Below are 19900 nucleotides of genomic sequence, written 5' to 3' on the forward strand. Positions count from 1 at the left end.
TTTTTAACAGTTTGGTGCTCACTGGCCTTCAACCTGATACTGAGTATGACATTACATTGAAGGCAATTGTTAACGAAGAAGTAAGCATTCCTATGAGTACAAGTGGGACAACGCTTGAGGAAGAAATTGAACTCCAGGTGAATTTTCATGGCTTGGTTTAAATTAGCGAGTACAACTTGATAATTTGTAATATACATATATCGTTATATATTTAGTAGATTGCTGTAAGATGGTTCATATTTTCGTTCTTTTTTATTGTACTACTTGGTAGTATACAAAACTTATTTACAGAGTTATATAACCCAAACCGCACGACTTTAAAAAAGAGTTGTTAGTTGGTAAAAACACAGATGGAAAAATGCAATGTTCTGTTCTAATGGTGTCCATCTTACCCCACAGTACTATATATATTATTTTAAAAAATGAAATTTTCACGCTTACACTAACATAAAGATGTGTGTTCCATGTTTTCGGTCAATTTTTTCATCTCATTAACTCTTTAACAGTATTTGCTCCAACCCAGTTTTTCTTTATGTATTGTCTATTACTTAATCATTACCGATAAAAATACCCACACACAAAGATACATAAACATGTCAAAAGCTTCTATGTATTATAATGACCGCATGCCCTGAAAGGCGAGGATAAATACATTACATTCATGTGTGACTAAAAACTCTGTGTATTTTAGATTGACAAAGTTGGTTATACCGACATCGAAGTATCATGGACGCCCTCAGCCGTTCCTCATCTTGATTTCTACAAGCTAACATCTGCTCCAGTGAGGAACCCAAGCATGATCACAGAAGTGAATGTGGGAGCAGATGACACTTCATTCACACTGACGTAAGAGGATCAATATTGAATCAATAAATGATACATGAATGCACATATCAATCTAACTTATTATTTTGCCTCATGATGGTTTTTTAGACATACCTTAAGCAACTAATGGGTTATTGCTATATAATTCTGAAAACAAATATTTGGTAACTTGTAAGCGGACATGAGGTGTATAAATCAAAACATGGTGTAAATACCGACTGCAGTTACTCAGCCGCGCAACGGTAAATATGTTACATTCATTCCTACATCCATTCATGTGGTGTTTCCGTCATATAGTTAGGTTAGATGGACACGGTAATTGTAAAAAAAAATTTATATCATGAATTGAAGCAAAATTTTAAAGACGTTCTTGCTTAAAAAGTGATGCACAAATTTTTTGCAGTGGTCTCGACACAGCTACCGAATACACCATCTCAGTTGAAGCTTACTACTCAGCTTCTACCTCTGGAACTTCCACAAAAACGGCATCAACACTTGCCCTCCCACCGATAGGGCCCCTTAACTTTACTGATGTGTCAGACACAGGCTTTGTTGTGCATTGGCTCCCACCCACTAACCTGAAGCCCACTTCTTATGAAGTAACTTACTGGAATGATGATACCGACGCTATTAGTGTGAAAGGCGTGAGAGAGTTATTCTTACCGTGAGTTTACCATTTGCAAGTACCTAAAATACGGACAGGTACAGTCATTGCTGTTCAGAACAGATGAAATTTTTGAGGGTAATGGGCCAATCTTGGCAAAAAAATCCTAGGAGATCACCTACATAGAATAGAACCAATCAAATTGCCCCAGTACATTTTGATTGGGCGCGGCTTATATAAATATGTTGTCACTGTAGACATGACAAAAAATGGCTTTGTTCCATAAGGTGTTTTTAAAAAATAGTTGATGTTTAATTGGGTTTTAAAAGAAAAGGAAATTTCAAACGAATCTAAAAAACGTAATGGTTAAAAATTAATTAAAAGTTTTTCATTTTTAACCATCATATATAGTGCACAATCTTTAACACATGTTAGTACCTGCAAGCTGGTTTGCCATGCTGAGACAAGTACGTCATATATACTTAAAATATATAACCTATAAATAGGATTTTTGTTAAACATCGGAATGTATAACGTATAAATATGTAATCACATAAATATAAACAAGATAAATATAACGTTGGGTTTACCAGCCATGCTTTTTAACTGACCCTCTTTTCCAAACCTTTTTTTAACTGACCCTCTTTTTTAAACGTTTTTCTGTTAATTCCCCTTCTTTTTTCAAATATTTTCACCTTCGCTATTGTTTTAAAGGGGAAAATTATGTTATGTAACATGCTGTTGTCTTTAGAATAACAGAGTTGAATGCTGCTACTGAGTACAACGTTTCTGTTACTGCTATTTACTTTGATTCCATAGAAAGTGAACCAATAATAGGAAATGTGAGTGATGTGTTATTGTATGTTTTAAATGTGTCACTTTAATGTGTTCACTAGGTTGGGGTAAAATGGGTTACTTCTATGTGTTGTGTATGTTAGGTTGGGGTAAGATGGGTTATATTTTTATTCTCTTCTACCATCCCATTTGGTATTAAGTAAGGAATATTTACAATATTACATAACGTATACACTTAAGCAGCGTCAATAATTCTTATAACACGATTAAAACATACTTACTCCACAGTACTATAGTTATATTTATTTGAAGGAGACAACACTTAACCCAATTGAAGGAACTTGTTCTTGTTATAATTACATGAAGAGCCAGGAGAAACTTGAGAGGACTCTTTCTCAACTTGTGAAGCAGATTGAGTACCTTACTTTCCAGTAAGTGCACAAAAAATCTAGTATGTTTTATCTGGGCTGGTTAAATTTTCATTATTTTACAAAAATTTAATTCGATAAAAATGGGCCACTTTCATTTTGTAAATTCCCAATAGGTTTCTTTAAAAAAAAGGTTTTCATCTGTGGAAGCAGAAAGAGTACATGTCGCCGGCTATATCTTTGCAACAGTAGTTAAGTTATATTTTTTTGCACATATGGAGGGGCATATTTTTGCAACAACAATTAACAGTTATGTTATGCAATCAAAATGTTTTGGTAAATGCTAATACTTCTTTTTCTACAGGGTCGAAAACAATGCTGTTGGTCCCCAAGCTATTAGACCAGAACAAGGAATAAGCTTGCGTAAGCGCAGAGACCCTGTAACAAATGAATCTTAAAGACTTTTAGCTCTGACAACCACGTTCCTTTAGTTTTTACCTATTTCCTGCCCGCAGTTTTTACCCCTTGGCGTTTCTCAAGGCCTAGTTTATGCCAGGAAGCGGAAATTTCTTTGTTTAATCATAGCAATTTAGAAATTGCCTTTGGAAGAAGGTATGTAAGATATTTGCAACAAAGTGACATTTATAGTTGACATTTAGATATTACGTCTAAATCCGGTTTGGAGTGGAAAAGTGTGGATATTGCTTTTAGCTGAAAATGGAAATCTGTTTTTCAATGATTCGCATGTAATACCCGTAATAATGTCATTGATTATGTTTTTCTGTTCAAACAAAGTTTTAACTTTAAATCAGTTTAATTTAGGCTTTTTTAATTTAGCTCTAATTCTGTATGTATTTTTGCATAGTTTCTATCGTCCAATCAGCATCTTAGTTCATTGCTCGCCGTTGCAAATTTTGCACTCGTTTACATTGTACATAGCTTTAGCCATTGCGTAGCAGTTGAACCCAGTATTCCAGCGTACCAACCGCTATTGCCCACTACTATCAACGACCGTTTCACAGAGAAAAAATACAAAACTGTGTATTCGCATATCAGCGTGGCAATTCAAAGGTTAGTGCAGGTAATTGTAAGAAATAAAAGTTGTTAGAAAAAAACACATAAAATCGAAGTTTAATACAAGAAATAAGATGTGTATCACATTATTTGAAAGGCGTATAAAAAATGTGGCTTAAAAAGATGCAAAAAAACAGAACCATGTTCTTAGAAATTGAATGGTCTAAAACACAAGGGAAAACTTGAGAACATCAAATGATTGTATAACTTGTATGACAGCCCAGCTGCTTGTGTATCAAATTTTATATTAAAAAAAATATATTAAAGTGTTTATTAATAGTGGCACAGAAAGTTAGTTGATTTTGGAATAAGTTTATACACAAAGATGTCACAAATTGATTAGGAGCTATTGCTTTTGGAGTTTAATTAATGGAAATTAAATATTAATTGGAAAATACTACACATATATTTATTAAAAAACTTTACTTTTTTATTCAGCTGCAAAATATAGAAAGTTAATAAAATTTAAATTAACACTGTGTCACACATAGGAATTTCACACCAGGTACTTAATTACTTATGGTGGCATAAAATATATGAACTGTTATAACTCGTGTGAAGAAATAGCTTCAGCAGTCTCAGAGATGTCCGACTGAGTTGAAATACTTGGTTCTGTGTATTTCAGCACCAACTCCTGAAAAAAATGTAGCAAAAAAGATATATTTATACTCGAGAGCAATATTTCCCAAAAATACCCAAAAAAATAAGTAACATACATGGTAACTCGTAGGCTGGCGCGAGGTGTATGAACATTTGTGTTATAACGACTGTCGTTTTCTGGCCACGTGAGGATAAAGTAAGTTACATTCATTCATTCGCATTTATAAGACAGTTTTAAAAATGGTTTGCAATGTATGTATGTATGTATGCTACTTGTGTTGTATATTGTATACCACTTGAAAAGTGGTGCAGGAAAACCAAATTTGGTTTAGCAGAAATCAAACCTGCCTCCGCCTCTAACCCAGAGGTTTTGGGTTCAAGGCTGGTCGCTGCTACCATGGTGGGCGTATGTGTCCTTGGGCAAGATACTTCAAGACAATGATATAAAAATTGTATTTAACGACTGTCATTTTCGGGCCATGCGAGGATAAAGTAAGTTACATTTATTGAATATACAGTTACACATTTTTTTCAGTTCAAACAGTGGTTTTAAAAAGGAAACAAAAAAGTTGTTTCACATAATTAACTTACCAACTGTTTAACATTGACGTCTTCTTCACAGTCGAATGTTAACGACTTTTTGACAACTTTCTTTACTTTGTATATACAGAATGTTGCACCAAATATGACGGTTACAATACTCAGAACCACAACGGCAATTACGCCAGATGTCCAAGTAAAAGACCTGAATAACAACATGTATTAAACTATTAACTAATGCATAGAGGTGAGTTTAAAACTAATTGCTCAAACTTAGCAGCAAATATTAAACTGCTGTCATAATTAAATGCACATTAAGATTTACAAAACAATAACTATATATAAAACCTCCAATAAGAGTCCATATTTTATCAAATACAAGCATCTCTTAAATTAAATGACAGTGGTTATAACAGGAATTTTTTGTTTCCTACACCTCGTACCAACTTGTCGCCGCCTAAAGTCAATTTTGCTTTTTTAGTCACCTAAAGTTTATTCGGTAGATTTTTACCGACTAACTTCTTTAATAAGTCAAGCACAAAAACTTAGTCGGCCAACTAAATGTCAAAATTCACAGACTAAATTTTAGTTGGCTGACCAAAAAATCCCGATAACCAATAGTTATTACGACCAACTAGTTTAGTCGGTAGCCAAGAAAACCACCCTTGGTATGTAACTTTATGGGAATCTGTACTTACTGCACTTTACTGATTCTTAACCAGTCGTTGTTGCCACTAAAGTCCAAAGTTTCATTCCCATAAATAGCTAAGTAGCGATCTGCAGCATACACAGTGTTGGTGTCATGCCAGACAGCTTGGTATTCATCCTTGCAAGAGCCGGATTTGCCTAAACATTAATTTTTTCTTTTATGCATTTACTTTTCAGATAAAATTGAAGTAAAAATAAAATTAACTAGTAGTTTTAGGGTTATGAAAGGGCTCAGAAATCTTTTTTTGCCAAGAAACCTAAAAAAGCTACATATTTTTATTTGTATTTCTGTGATAGGTATTCAATATTTTGCCCAAAAAAGATATCTCTAAATAAAACAGAGATATCTTGGTACAATTTGCCTGAAATAGGTGTATCTACCTACCAAGCAGGTTGTCTTCAATGTAGCCACTTGGAAACAACATGTGGGTTTGCCAGAACAACCCTAAAGTGCAGTTGCTGGTAAAATTTTTGGTTTTTGATCTGGTCGTGTTACAAATAACTGGTCCACCTTCTAGAAGCACTGTGCAGTTGTAGTCTTGTTCTTTTCCAACAAAATTTTTCGGAGTTGTAAAAAAACACATTTCTACCCAAAGGGGCAGCAGGCCATTAGTATTGCGTGAGTGATCAAATGCATGTTGTAGGTAACAGTTTATTTCAGAATGGGGAATGTTACAGTAATCTTTGCCTTCTTGCAGTGAGAGCCAGGAGCATTTTTTCTCCACTGTCGTTGAATGTATTAGATGAATGGCCACAAATGTGAGCAGTATATGAGACAGACACATGCCTATGCATTCTATAACATTATCATCTGTAGGAAAATGTCGGGTTTGAATAAAATACAATGTAAATAAACAGTTGAAAGGTACAATGAAAGAAAGCTATTAAAAGGTGTGTGACATTTTTTTGATAAAAAAGTTCTTCTCACATCCCAGTCCGAATGTTTTTTCTTACATTTACAGTAATGGCACTTACAGGCCACTAAATCATATGTTCAACTATGTATAATTTGATGTATACTCTGTTATTTCATCCATATATTTTTGTAATTTTTCATGCTTTTTCCAATGCCTTACAAAGGTATTAATGTTTTTTGAAGGATCATCTGTAACTTGTAATGGTGGCACAGAACATAGAAGTGCTTGTTTTTCAGCTACTTGAATGTTCATGTGCTGTGAAAGCTCAAAGAGCCATAACGAAACATCTGAGGGACTTGGAGAGGTAGCAGACCATTTTAAATTTTCAGGATTGGCTCCTTTAACATCCCGGCAAAATTTTTCTGCAGATTTTTGAAAGTTTCTTTGACAGGTTTTTAAAGTAATAAGTTTTTCTGTCATACAGTTTAAACATATGTCAACTTCTTGATAAAGTTTTAGGTTCAGCTTCTCTTTTACATTTGGAAACTGCATTCCTAATGGTGTATTTTCAATTTTTGATACAGAACAACATTTGAGTTGTTCCGACAGATTTTCTAATGATGATAAGTAACCTTGGCAAGCATCACAAGTCTGTTCCCACTTTTGCACTTCAGTTTTGGCATTTTTAACAGCTTTACTTGTAGCCAATGTGAGCTTATCCATGCTGTGAATTTAAAATAAAAAATTAGTCCAGCGTTTAGCATGACAAACATAAATTTAAACAACAACAATTAATGTTCGGGGAGAGTGCAACAACATACGAAAACGAGCAAAAGTAAAGCTTGAGCAATTTTTTGCAACAAAAACCAAATACAGGTAAGTGAAGTGTAAACGGAAATTGTTCTGCAATGTGGGTTTCAAATATAAATAGTGTAAGAACATTGTAATAAAGAGGTACATGATTAAGTACCAGTTAATAAACACGATTGGCATTTGGTCCATTACTAAATGTTCAATTCTAATTGATTTTAATTTGTACAATTATTTTTTCTGTTTTTGAAATATTCCTCATAAAGTTCTTTAACTTTGGAAGAAGAGCAACAGTCCTGTGAAGTATCACCATCTGCATCACTTATTGATGGATCAGCTCCTTGATGAAGAAGAAGATCAACCAAGTCCTCCCGATCGCAGGAAGAAGCTAAATAGATAAATGTAATGTATTTATCCTTGTGTGGCAGGAAAATGACAGTTGTAATAACACAGGTGTCTATCATACACTTGTGACTGCTTATGGTTTAATAAGTATAACTAATTATCTTTTAAATGGCGTTTATAGGTTATAACAACTTATTTTTTAAAGACTACAACAAAAATATGAGTTTGTAAAAATTGATCACGGAAATGGCAATAAATGAATGTAACTTGCTTTATCCTTGCATGGTAGAAAATAGAGTAAGTTACATTTATTCATTCAACCTTAAACCACTATAATATCACACACTCACCATAATGAAGTGGTGTTGACTTGTCCGAATCCTGGCAATTAATGTCATGGCCTTCTCGTATTAAATATTCAACAATATTTTTGTGTCCTCTATCACAAGCCCAATGAAGAAGTGTTCTGTCCTGCATGAAAATATTTATCCTCACAACTTCATTTTTTCTGCAGCACACCCTGAACCCTACAGGGTTGGTTCATACACATTGTGACAAACTTAACCTTTGGGGATACTTTTTTACAATCTTGGTTTTGTTTGCACATAAAACAGTCTGAAGATTACAGCAGGTGCATGAGGGATTTTGTTTACAAACTTTTTTTTATGCACGTCATAACTTGTCTCACGAGCGCCAATTAATTAAACAATAAACCCAATGGGTATCAAATTAGGTAAGATTTCCTAATGTGATTTGGTGATGTACATGGTTTACACTCCAATTTTTAACAATGGCACGTGCACACGCGCAAAATAACTGTCTTGAAGGTGAGATATCTTGTTAGGAACTTCCATATTCTGCTGACACATTAACAGTGTTATAGCTATAAATTTATAAGATAAAAGCAGATAGATTTATTGTGGGCAGGAGTTTGACTGGCATACCAATGCCATGGTATACAGATCAATTTTATTGAATCTAATGATATTAAATAAATGAATAAATAAATAAATGTTGATATTTTGAATACATAATAACTTAAACCTACGCATACCTCACTATCCTTAGGCCAAGTTAAAGGTTTGTTCTTTGAAATATTACTTAGAGATCCCTCTTTGCACCAATCAAATAAATCTTTCTCAGTGTCAATTATATCCTTTTCATCCCGACTACAATGGTTCAACGTGCTCACTGAAACACCCATGCCTGATGGTGTCAACTTTCGCCCATTTTGAGACCAATTTGGGTCCAGTTGCTTAATTTTTATAACGTATTCTTCCATTGCCTTGTCCCGGCTTAAATTGGATAAATTGTTCCAAGCAGTCCATTTTTTCCTTGCAGCAAAACTAAGAAAACCTGGCTTAGGTGTCTGACATAGGCCTTCTGTGCACAGTTTGTATCGTCCATATAAATATAAAAGATCGGCTTCACTCGCTTTTTCTGGGTGGTTGGCAACCATGCTTTGTAGATGATTAGCAGCTGCTAAAAATTGCTCTTCTAGCACAGAATTGAAATCCATGTTAATCAAGCGGATCTTATACAAAATGTAGGAAACAACGCGAATTAATGAGTGAATTTAATATAAAATTGCTAAGCCGTAAGCGTTTGCACAAGCTTCACCAACAAAATAACAACGGTGTGGGAAAATACCTTAAGGGAAAATGGTAAAAGATGCAAAGGTCTGCATAAAGTGCGCATTTTTCTTCTAGGTATTCGTACATGTTGCTATGTTGTATTAAGACTCTGGTATTAAGGATAGCTTTCTTTGGTTGTATGAAAGTATATGACTGTGTACAAATCAAAGTCCTCTGGATAAACTATTTTGTCGTCTGCAATCGTCAAGCCAAGTTTAAACTAGATTTTACTTTAACAAGCTTGACTTAATTTAACGTGAAAAATATGTCTTTTTTTAATATAATAAAACATCTGTATGCATGACCGGGCATACTTTTTAATTAAATGTTTTGTTAAGTTTAGTAATTTACGACTTGCTCGCATCCTTTTTACCCACACAATGGTGATTCCCGAAATCGTGCTGCGTCAGAATAATTCGAAAGTTTTTGAACCGTGATTAGGTTTGTTTTTGTGCTTTATCGTACATTTGTAGATTGCCAATACAATTCAAGATGTCCGGAGATGGAAAACTCGAAAAGATGGAAGTTGACTACAGCGAGACTGTAGATAAGCTCATTCCAGAGTGCGAAACAATAGCAAAGGATGGGAACTTGGAGGAAGCTCTCGAAAAGTTGTACGGATTGGAAAAACAAACAAGAGTTGCATGCGATATGGTGTCTAATGGAAAGATTATGGTATGTGCTGTGAAAATTTGTTTCGAAGCAAAAAAATGGGAAATGCTTAACGATATCATTGTTGTGTTAACAAAGAAACGTAGTCAGCTTAAACTGGCCGTGGCAAAAATGGTACAGGAGTGTTATACTTACGTGGAAAAAACACCGGATTTGGAAACTAAGCTTAAACTAATTGACACATTAAGAGTTGTGACTGAAGGAAAGATATATGTGGAAAATGAAAGAGCCAGATTAACCATGAAACTTGCGAAAATTAAAGAGAACCAGGGGGATATAGGGGAGGCCGCTACTATTCTGCAAGAGCTCCAAGTTGAAACATTCGGAAGCATGGAAAGGAAGGAAAAAATCGAATTTATTCTTGAGCAAATGAGGCTGTGTCTGGCAAAAAAGGATTACATTCGCGTTCAGATTATCAGCAAAAAAATCAGCATTCGGTTTTTTGAAAATAAAGACGAAGATGTGCAGCAGTTGAAGTTGAGATATTATCAAATGATGATTGAATTGGATTTGGCTGACGGAAATTATTTGTCAACCTGCAAGCATTTTAAGGCGGTGTATGATACACCTTTGATTGAAACTGACAAAATTAAGTGGAAGCAAGCTCTGAAGAGTGTGGTGTTGTATGTGATCTTGGCACCGCATGATAATGAGCAGTCTGATATGCTCGAGAGAGTCAGAACGGAAAAGAAATTGGAAGAAATTCCGAAATACAAAGAGCTGTTGGAGTGCTTCGTATCTCAAGAACTGATGCAGCTGGAAAAGTTCATGGCATTGTATGAGCATGAGCTTAGGGAAGGAGAGAGTGGCAGTCCATGTACAGATGTGTTCTTGCACACTGAGGATGGTCAGAAGAGGTGGAAGGACTTTGCTAATCGAGTTGTTGAGCACAACATTCGTATCATGGCCAAGTATTATACAAGGATCACTTCTAAAAGGATGTCTAACTTGCTGGATCTGTCGGTGGAAGAAGCAGAGGAATACCTGGCAAAGTTGGTGGTTAATAAGACTGTGTATGCTAAGATAGACCGACTGGCTGGTGTGGTGACTTTCACAAGACCGAGAGATCCAAGTGATGTTTTAAATGAGTGGTCTCATTCTGTCAACAAGCTCATGGGTCTAGTGAACAAAGCTACTCATTTAATTGCGAAAGAAGAAATGATCCACTCTTTAAAAGCAATTTGATAGACTCACTGATTGTATGTACTAGAAAATTCAAAACAAGATCACAAAAGTTCCCGCTTTTGTATTATTTGTTATGGAGTTACGTTTTGCTGGCTTCTTTTATTTGTTTGCATTATACATAAATGGGTTGTAAAAGTGTTGTATGTTGTATTATTACGATACCCACAATACATTGAATACATGTGTAATGTTGATTTGTAATGTCACTATACATACCTTTAGACCTTTACTTAACTACATTAAATGCAATGCAAGAAGTTATGGGGCTTAATACCATGTGTTTAAATTTCAGGTAGTAGCAGTAATGATTGGTTAAAAACATTGATTGTAGCAGTAAGAAAAAAGTACAGAAAGTTAAAACTACATGTCGTACATGAATTATCAGATGATTTAAGGTGCTTTATATATTGTGTTTTGAATGTAGTCTATAGTAAATTGAGTGTGTCTAATATTTTTTTTAAAACTGTATAGACGAGTGACTCTTAAAATAGTGATTACAATGTTCTTAACTGTAGTCTTCTTACCAAAAGTGGTACGAAAACTTTGTATAGTCCAATAAAACAGTATGCAAATGTTCTATGTTTGGGTTTAAAAACTTAATACCTGTTTAAACGTACTGTCTGTTGACCATTTTAGACAATATGTTACTTGCACAAAGTTCTGCATTTGGTAGTAAATTTTAATGTAAATTTAGTAACAGTATTCACCGATTCACTGCTTTAAGCGTGAAAAGACAGAATGTGCAAAGCATAGTGGTGTGAATGTATACTGGTAAGAGCACCTTGACAGTTGCACAGCAGAGTCAGAGTACTTCCAATTGAAATCAAAATAGGGGACTGTTGTAATGGTTAAATGGTACTTATTATATAGTAGGGTGGGGGGAGATGGGACACCTTTTCATTCTACTTTATCGTCTCATTTGGTAGTAAACGATTAACGTTTAAAGAATTATAAAACTGTATCACCACGACTTTCATTGACCGTTGTTAATTGTTTAAAATACGATCAGGACATTAAGATATTATGTGCTAAAGGTGTCCCACCTTCCCCCACAGTACCATACCATGTATCTTTGATGGCATCAGTAAAGATTTAGAAGTAGAAATTTACTTCAAACACATTGGGTGAAGTACGATCAAAATTGGGTGCATTTGAAATCATTTCTAGTGATTAACTGCTGTAATTAGGATTGTAATGATTAGGCAGCTTGGCTGCTAAAGTGAAAAGCTTATACAAAGACAAAAAGAACAGTATTTACTATTAAACATATCAACAAATGCATGGTGAAGGTGTTGCCACCTACGTACCAAAATCTAATACAGTTCTGTTACTGGTAGAAGCCTCATTTTGATGGGGATTGTGACTTAAGTTCGTGTTTGACATCTCCACAGTAATTACACCTTGTTCAATGTCATCTTGTCTGTTTCCCCTGTGAGCTGCCTGCCGTGAAGTCCTGTCATTCATTTGTAATTCCACAGAACCTCGGTGTTGGTGCGCACGATTTATGGCCTAAATATTAGCTAGTTTATTAAAGTAGGCTATGTATATATATATATATACGTTATGCGAGTCACACACATAGAAAAGTATTGCTTGGTTTTATTTTGGATACTTATAGTGGGCATGGTAGTTACCAATTTTCAATCAAATGTTTGCGACAAATTACCTTAGAAAAACAAAAAAAAACAGTACGCTAACCAATTTTTGTTTTCAAAACATTTCCATAATCATTATTTTAAGCACCCATAACAGTTTCTCAAAAATGCAACACTTAGCGGATATGTTTGTGTGTGTCTGTCATTAGGTTCATGTATAATATAACTTTGGGTAATATAAAAGTTTACTATTTAAAGCACTTCTGACATATTAACAGGATTCAGGGATATGATTAAGGGTCATGTCTTTTTGCACACTTTTGTTTCAATTAAAAATTTAACTTGATAATAATTAAACATAAATAGATTGTTTGTCTGCTAGGTCCTAGGTGTAGCGACCATGTCTTTTTTTTTCCAACTATTTGTAAATAGTTAACATAACATAGTTCACAGTTAATGCAACATAGTTCACGATATACAAAACACAACATACTCCGACCATGCGCTGCTTAGAATGAAAGGTCAGACGAGACGAATGAAAGACGGATGACGTTGGAAGAAGGCGCAGCGATATAGAAATAATATAATACAATAACAGCACAATGTATTTAATTGTAAGCGTGTTTTAACAACCATTGTTTTTAAATCTTGTCTTTTAGTTTAAAGTATTTCAAAATCTTCGCTGCGGTAATCAAAGATATAAATAAAGTTGTTTATTAATAACTATAAATAAATGATAGGAATAGAAAATGGTGTTTATACAAGTGAGGTCTTAAAGGAAGCAGGTTTAATTATTAGTACGAATACCTAAATTTGAGATAGTTAAATGCCTACCTGTTGACAACATTCTTTGCACTTACAGCAGAGAATAACTGGTGCTGCAAGAATTAAAACAGGGGAGGCAACAAGGAGAAGTAAAGAAAATGCTGTGAACAAACCAACAATCTGTAATTTGTAATCACCAAGTTAGTTAGAGATAGAGATGTTGTTTACACAAAAACAACATTACACGTGTCAGTCTTTAACAAAGAGAAAAGACATGCCTTTATGGTAACACAAACAAAACAATTTTTAAAAAAAGTTAACAACCTGTTTAAAAACAATTCTAACCTAATGTCTCCACTACTAGACAGTAATGCGAAGAAAATAATTTAAAACTGCCAATTTTAAACTAATATTTTAAATTTTATTACCTATAATTTAACATCCTGTTTAAAAAAAAACAATTCTAACATAATGTCTCATTACTCAACAGTAATGCGACCAAAACAATTTAAAAGTACCAAATTCATTTTATTACTTAAAATTTAACAAACCGTTTAAAAAACAATTCTGACTTTAAAAACCTGGGAATAGCAGATACATCAGAGATGGTATTCTCTGCTACAGACTAAACACGTCAGTTGCTATTACTATTGGTTACCATGTTTTTTTTTAGTCGGCCAACTAAAATTTAGTCGTGTTTTCTGTGCATTGGTTATTACAGAAAGTCAAAATCTACCGACTAAAATATATTCGGGTTACCTAAACAGCAAAACCGGATTTAGGCCGTGACTAGTTTAGTCGGTAGCCGAGAATGCCATCCCAGGTTTATTAGTGCAAAACTACAAACCCCAATTCTGTGTTGAAACACTTGTGCTCTGCTATGTCCAAGCATGTTCCTACATGGTCCTTTGTCATAGTGTCGTAGCATAAAGTCATTCTGGTAAAAATAAATATTGTACTGGTATGTGAACATTTTATACCATGACGTCCTGGTTTAAGTTGTTATTTATAATAGAAATATTAGACAATAAGGAATCTTTTATATATATAGCATTTTTATTATTTCGTATCATATAGTATCAGTAGGGTGGGGGGAAGACGGGACACCTTTAGCACATAACATTCAAATATCCTGATCGTGTTTTAAACAAATAAAAACGGTCTATGGGTCGTGAGGATGTGGTTTTATAATTCTTTGGATGTTCTTTGTTTACCATTAAATGGGACAAGGAAATGGTATGAAAAGGTGTCCCATCTTTTACCACCCTACTATATTACACAGCTACAACTACTCTGTTTTAATTTGTTTTTATTATTATTTATTAAAGTGAAATTTAATTAGAATACAGAACTAAAGTTGGAATGGAACTATACTTATGAAGATGTGTCCCCATAAAAAAGCTTGTGACCCATTGTTAAAAATCACTGTCATTGTTAAATATCCGTTTGTCTTGAATCATGTTGCATAAAAATATACAGTGAGGATAAGTAACCTGTTTACCACTTATTGGTGACCTTGTATGAAACATTGCGTGGCATACAACAGACAACACCTTATCTAATATTTAGGGTTAGGCTTGTACTTAGCTTATTTTCGGAAAATACATTAATAATTTACTAGAACAATTCAGTTTCGGGGGTAATGCTAGTTACATATTAACCAGTAGTTCTAGCTGTTTTTTTATTTATTATTTTACAAACCACTTGTTTACTGTTGTAAGCGTTACATAGCACTAAGACAAGCACATTCTTATCAAAAATAAATAAAAAAAATGTGATGCCCATATGTAGTACTTCAGTAGCAGTGAATTTAATTTTGTTTTTAAATAAAAACTTTTATTTGAATGCCACAAATCTCTGTGGTTGACAGTAACCACCACAGTTAACCAAAGGTTACATAACTGGCATACCAGGATGCAAGTTGTATATATACACAATACACACATGACCCAGTGACGGGATAACTCTGTTTGTTGTTGCAACAGTACTCACATCAAGAAGTTTTAAGCAATACCAGCAGAAAACGTGGCTGCAATTCTTGCAAATCATCTGCGCACATCCTCTGTCCTTTTCAATCAAGATGTTGCACACTGGGCACCGTTTAATTGGTTCATTTGGACCACTTAATGAAAAGCTAGACAGAATATAAACATGCTTGAGAAAACTACAGTAGTTATAACACAGATTATAAGTGTCTTGCCCAAGGACATATACGCCCACAATGGCCACAATGTTAGCAGGGGCAAGCCTTGCACCCTATACCTCTGGGTTAGGCACACTAACCACTTTGCCAGTCTGTTTATCTCTTTAAACGCACTAACGAATATCAGATTAATTAAAAAAACCCAAAGAAGGATATTAGCAGAAAAACAACAGTTAATTAATGCCTGCAATAAATAAAAACTTTTTAAGCAAAAATGTAGAAAATGGTGTAAAATAAACTTCACATTCCTCGTTAAGACTATTTAGCATTAAAAACTATTTGAAACTATATATATTTCAAATTGTAACACTGAATGTTGTGCAGCGAAACAGGTGAATGTTTTAATGCATTGCTTATTAAAACAAATGGGCTGTTAAGATGGCAGATGAAGCATACCCAGTTCTGTTCTGTAGTTTTTGTAATTCACTGCCAAAACTTCGAGTGTAATCGTTGCATTTGTGGCTTGGCTTCCACTAAAAAATAATAGTAAATGTAACTTACTTTATTCTCGCGTGGCCGGAAAACGAAATTTGTTAAAACAGGAGTGTTAATACACCTCGTGCCAGACTGCCAGCTTAGGAGTTACTTTGTGGGTGATTTTTTTTTTTTTTTCATTTTTTTATAATCGGCTAATAATTTGGACAACCCATTAGTCACCACTGGGTTGGAGCAATGATTAGGTTACTTATATAAAAATACAAATTCATTTTCGGTTTTGACCTGTTTTAAATTTGCCTTTAAAATTGATTTTGGCAAGCATAGTGTTTTGCATGCATATGTATGTGGTTTGATTAGGTAATATTAAACATACCTCTGCTTTGCAAATGTAGCAGAACATAAGATGACACTGTAAATATACAGAACATTTAATTATTAGCTAAACACAATTAGCATAGTATTGTTAATATGCCAGAAAAAAAACAACAAAAACACTGCTATAAAACACACATTTTAGACTCTGTTAATATAGCTTATACACAAAATGATACGAAACACGTTTTTCATTGTTATCCATTTGGGCTATTCAAATTTCAGGTAGTACACAGTTTATACAAAGTCCATACAAGAACACAGTTTATACAAAGTCCAGCCACATGTTTACTGTTTGCTCTGAGACAACAATACAGCTTGCAAAAATTGTCCTTTCAACATGAAGCAGCACTTACAGTGGGGCATTGTACAGGCACTGCTTCTGTGGGTGCTGTTGAAACTGATGAACCAGAATTATTGCAAACATGACAAACAGTGGAGCACGAAACCTGGGGGCAGAATGTACGCCTTGGATCTGTTGCCACTTCTGTAATAAAAAATATGAAGCACTATCCGCATGTTAATAATTAATTATAGTAATGTGAGGTAATTTGGGAAACCTTTAGCAAATAATATACAAATATCATGATTTTGTTTTAAACAATTAACAACGGTCTACTGGAGTCGTGAGGATACGGTTTTATAATTGTTTGAATGTTCTTTGTTTACTACCAAAAGGAACGAGGAAATAGAATGAAAAGGTGTCCCATCTTTCCCCACCCTACTATTATATAAATATATATATATAAAAGTACTAAAAACATGCTTTTCAATTTTTAATATTATCCTACAGCGCGCTTTATAAACCGTTAATTATTAGGAACTTCTGTTTCAGATATTAAAAAGTACACAACGCACCTTGTTCAAATTTTAAACGTTTGTATTTTTTGTAAGTATCTGGTTGACTGAGAAATTCAATCTGAAAAACAGTTTTTACAACAAAAGCTAGGATTTAACTAAGTCGGTTAAATAATGAAATTTTATATTTTGACTAAAACTTGCTACAGTGGTTAAGATTGTGAATTTGTTGTGAAACCGAAACCAATGAGATTTTCTATGTTTAGGGATTTTTATGTTTACAGGTTTTCATAAATATACACATAGGCTGTTTTTGGTATTTATTTTAAAATAATTAATACATATAATATACATTTCAGTATGCATATTTTCTGAATTAGCTGTACCATAATACATGTTTTAAATATGCAAAGATATTGATATATTGATAACGCGCAGGGTTCTTAGATTCAAAACACTGAAAAGATACATTAAATAACCAGCAAGTTATAAATAATTCAAAACTTATGAACCTCATCACAACTTATGATGCCGCCTGTCTCACAGTTGGAGTCTGGGCATGATATTGATATCACAACACCATCGCGAATTAGAACTTCAACATATGTTCGCATACACTGCATAAAAGTTGGTTGAGCTTTAAGAAAATCAAGCAGTAAAACAAGCTAATAAATTTATGCAATACTAATACAGTAACACCTAAAATTGTTGTTGCCAAAAACAATTAATAGTTAAAAGTTAATTAACAGATTTTTTAATGTGTCTTCATTAAAACTGTTTTATTTTATACAATCAAATATACTTATATAGTAGGGTGGGGAAAGATGGGACACCTTTTCATTCTATTTTTTTGACCCATTTGGTAGTAACAAAAGAACACTTAAAGAATTATAAAACCGTATCCTCACGACTCTCATAGACAGTTGGTAATTGTTAAAAACACAATCAAGATATTTGGATATTTTATGTGCCAACACAAACAGTGTCCCATCTTTCCCCATCCTACTATACATACATACAATTTTAAATTTGTATGGTCCAAATGTCCAATGTAATTGCATAAGTTCTGTGTACTGTCTTTCAACATTGACTTGACATTAGTGAAATAGTGACATATTTATATTCAACAAATAACCTATAACACATGAACTTAATGAGCTTTTATGTTCTTGTACCCAATTAACTAGTAATATCAAATATAATAATCCTCCAATAATATAGAAGTTATGTGCTTTACTTTATGTTTGATTTAATTACATTTGCTATTAATCGTAGCCATAAACAATTTAAATTGACATGAAACAATAAGATAAAATGTGATGGGAAAGTTTAAAAAAACAAAGTCTATATTTAGTTATAACAACACTGTCATATCAAATGACTCAAATTAACATGCATATACTGTGTCTGTATTATTTCCGACAGACAGTAACCTATTTATTCATTGCATAGTGCATGTTATAATAACAAAAACAAAATCTGATATCCATCATTTTGGTTTAATTAATAGCATCATAGTGAAACCTGTAAACAGAATGCGCAGCCACAAGATTTAAGGACAATCATGTCTTCCAATTTCACTCCATCTTCTAAGCAGAGTTTACAAAGACTTGGAATGTCTGAACAACAAATGAAACTGTAGGAATACACCATGACATTCATGTTTTAAACAAGATTTCAGTGTACTTTTATAAGCCATACAGGAAACTAGTAGGCCCAATTTATTTATTGCATCAATTAAGTTACATAATATTCACTTTTACAATATTTATTGCTTCACAACTTCTCACTTGAACCATGAAAATAGAGTAGTCACTCTTACAAATCTAGCAATAAAAGTGTACACAGTATTCATAGCACCCAAAAGGTCTGATATACCTTCACACTTTACAGCGGCATCTGGTTGTTTTATACAATCACAGTCATAATGACTGAGTGGCATTGTCTCCGATGTACTTGATACAGAAGAACGGTCTTCACGAGAGCATCCAGCATCTTCTTTTGTGTTTAAATCCATGTTAATTTATCTTTGATAATTTATTAATACAACATAGGCAGCTTTAAATGGATAAGTCCGGATTTTAATTTGTTTGGTAAAAACTTACAGGTATTATATTTATATTCTGTTTGTATAATTATTCTGTACATACACAAACAAGGTAATAAGAACTAAATGAGAAACTGTATTACTATTGCACCAGCTAAAAGGGAAGTTTAACGTCCGCCAATATATACTATGAACCTATACCTGCTACATCAAACCATAAACTGCTAAAAAGGTAAAATTTATAAAAGTAAACAGGCCGCCCTAATTAGGCAACACTTTAAATGTTGCAATGGAACTAATTTAAATATTAGATAATTAACCCACAATTTTAACCGCGATGCCAGTTGTACCTATACAACACTATTGTTCTGCGAATTTAACAAAACAACATGACTGTTCTTCGTCTGCGCTGTTTCGCACGCACAAGGTAGTAGATAGTGAATTGCAATGATGGCAAAGATAACACGAGAAAAAGGGAATCTATATTCATAATGCAGAATCTAAAATATATCATGATCTCATAAAACACACTTGCGGGTTCTATATTTGTTTTCGATTCTGTTTTACTTCATTCTAAATTTACATTGAGTTAAATATACGTTTTTTAAACCGTCGTACGTTAATGTGTTTTCTTAATAAAACAAGGCCTAATAGAATCTCTAGTT

General features: G+C 33.7%; 5 protein-coding genes across 9 annotated transcripts in view; 2 read left to right on the forward strand and 3 right to left on the reverse strand.

Annotated features, from left to right (window-relative positions):
* Positions 1-3642, forward strand: part of LOC100184031 (collagen alpha-1(XII) chain-like) — an 18801-nt gene extending 15159 nt beyond the window's left edge. For all 3 annotated transcript variants that reach the window (XM_018811858.2, XM_026840918.1, XM_009863998.3), the window contains 6 exons: positions 11-137; positions 692-846; positions 1229-1489; positions 2181-2271; positions 2537-2655; positions 2957-3642. In XM_018811858.2, coding sequence (XP_018667403.1) covers positions 11-137; positions 692-846; positions 1229-1489; positions 2181-2271; positions 2537-2655; positions 2957-3050 — 847 coding nt within the window. In that variant the 3' untranslated portion in view covers positions 3051-3642. The remainder of the gene's footprint in view (positions 1-10; positions 138-691; positions 847-1228; positions 1490-2180; positions 2272-2536; positions 2656-2956) is intronic.
* Positions 3618-19283, reverse strand: LOC100185600 (probable E3 ubiquitin-protein ligase RNF144A). Of its 3 annotated transcripts, XM_002125108.5 has the most exons (11): positions 19067-19281; positions 18713-18807; positions 17701-17805; positions 17249-17309; positions 16747-16877; positions 16392-16427; positions 15977-16053; positions 15370-15511; positions 14225-14314; positions 13447-13557; positions 11672-12526 (listed from the first exon to the last, which is right to left on the reverse strand). In XM_002125108.5, exons 1-11 carry the CDS (start codon positions 19203-19205, stop codon positions 12317-12319), a joined length of 1197 nt encoding a protein of 398 aa, XP_002125144.2. In that variant the 5' UTR covers positions 19206-19281; the 3' UTR covers positions 11672-12316. The 3 variants fall into 3 exon arrangements, with proteins under 3 accessions (XP_026689339.1, XP_026689342.1, XP_002125144.2); XM_026833538.1 differs by lacking the exons at positions 11672-12526; positions 13447-13557; positions 14225-14314; ... (2 more) ...; positions 16392-16427; positions 16747-16877 and adding exons at positions 3618-4300; positions 4858-5011; positions 5505-5652; positions 5900-6325 and having other exon boundaries at positions 19067-19283; XM_026833541.1 differs by lacking the exons at positions 11672-12526; positions 13447-13557; positions 14225-14314; ... (2 more) ...; positions 16392-16427; positions 16747-16877 and adding exons at positions 3618-4300; positions 4858-5011; positions 5505-5652; positions 5900-6325 and having other exon boundaries at positions 18713-18812; positions 19056-19204.
* On the reverse strand, positions 6355-7130 carry LOC101243171 (uncharacterized protein C1orf109-like). Its single transcript, XM_004225557.2, has one exon. It carries the CDS (start codon positions 7092-7094, stop codon positions 6513-6515), a length of 582 nt encoding a protein of 193 aa, XP_004225605.1. The 5' UTR covers positions 7095-7130; the 3' UTR covers positions 6355-6512.
* Positions 7208-9153, reverse strand: LOC100180079 (acyl-CoA-binding domain-containing protein 6-like). Its single transcript, XM_002124296.5, has 3 exons — positions 8581-9153; positions 7877-7997; positions 7208-7569 (listed from the first exon to the last, which is right to left on the reverse strand). The coding sequence occupies exons 1-3, from the start codon at positions 9043-9045 to the stop codon at positions 7400-7402; spliced, it is 756 nt and encodes a 251-aa protein (XP_002124332.1). The 5' UTR covers positions 9046-9153; the 3' UTR covers positions 7208-7399.
* On the forward strand, positions 9529-11308 carry LOC100177732 (26S proteasome non-ATPase regulatory subunit 12-like). The gene has a single exon (XM_002124437.5). The coding sequence runs from the start codon at positions 9653-9655 to the stop codon at positions 11015-11017; it is 1365 nt and encodes a 454-aa protein (XP_002124473.1). The 5' UTR covers positions 9529-9652; the 3' UTR covers positions 11018-11308.
* Positions 19284-19900: the final 617 nt, after the last annotated feature.

The sequence above is a fragment of the Ciona intestinalis genome, chromosome 1 (genome assembly GCF_000224145.3).
Source record: "Ciona intestinalis chromosome 1, KH, whole genome shotgun sequence".
Taxonomy (NCBI): domain Eukaryota; kingdom Metazoa; phylum Chordata; class Ascidiacea; order Phlebobranchia; family Cionidae; genus Ciona; species Ciona intestinalis.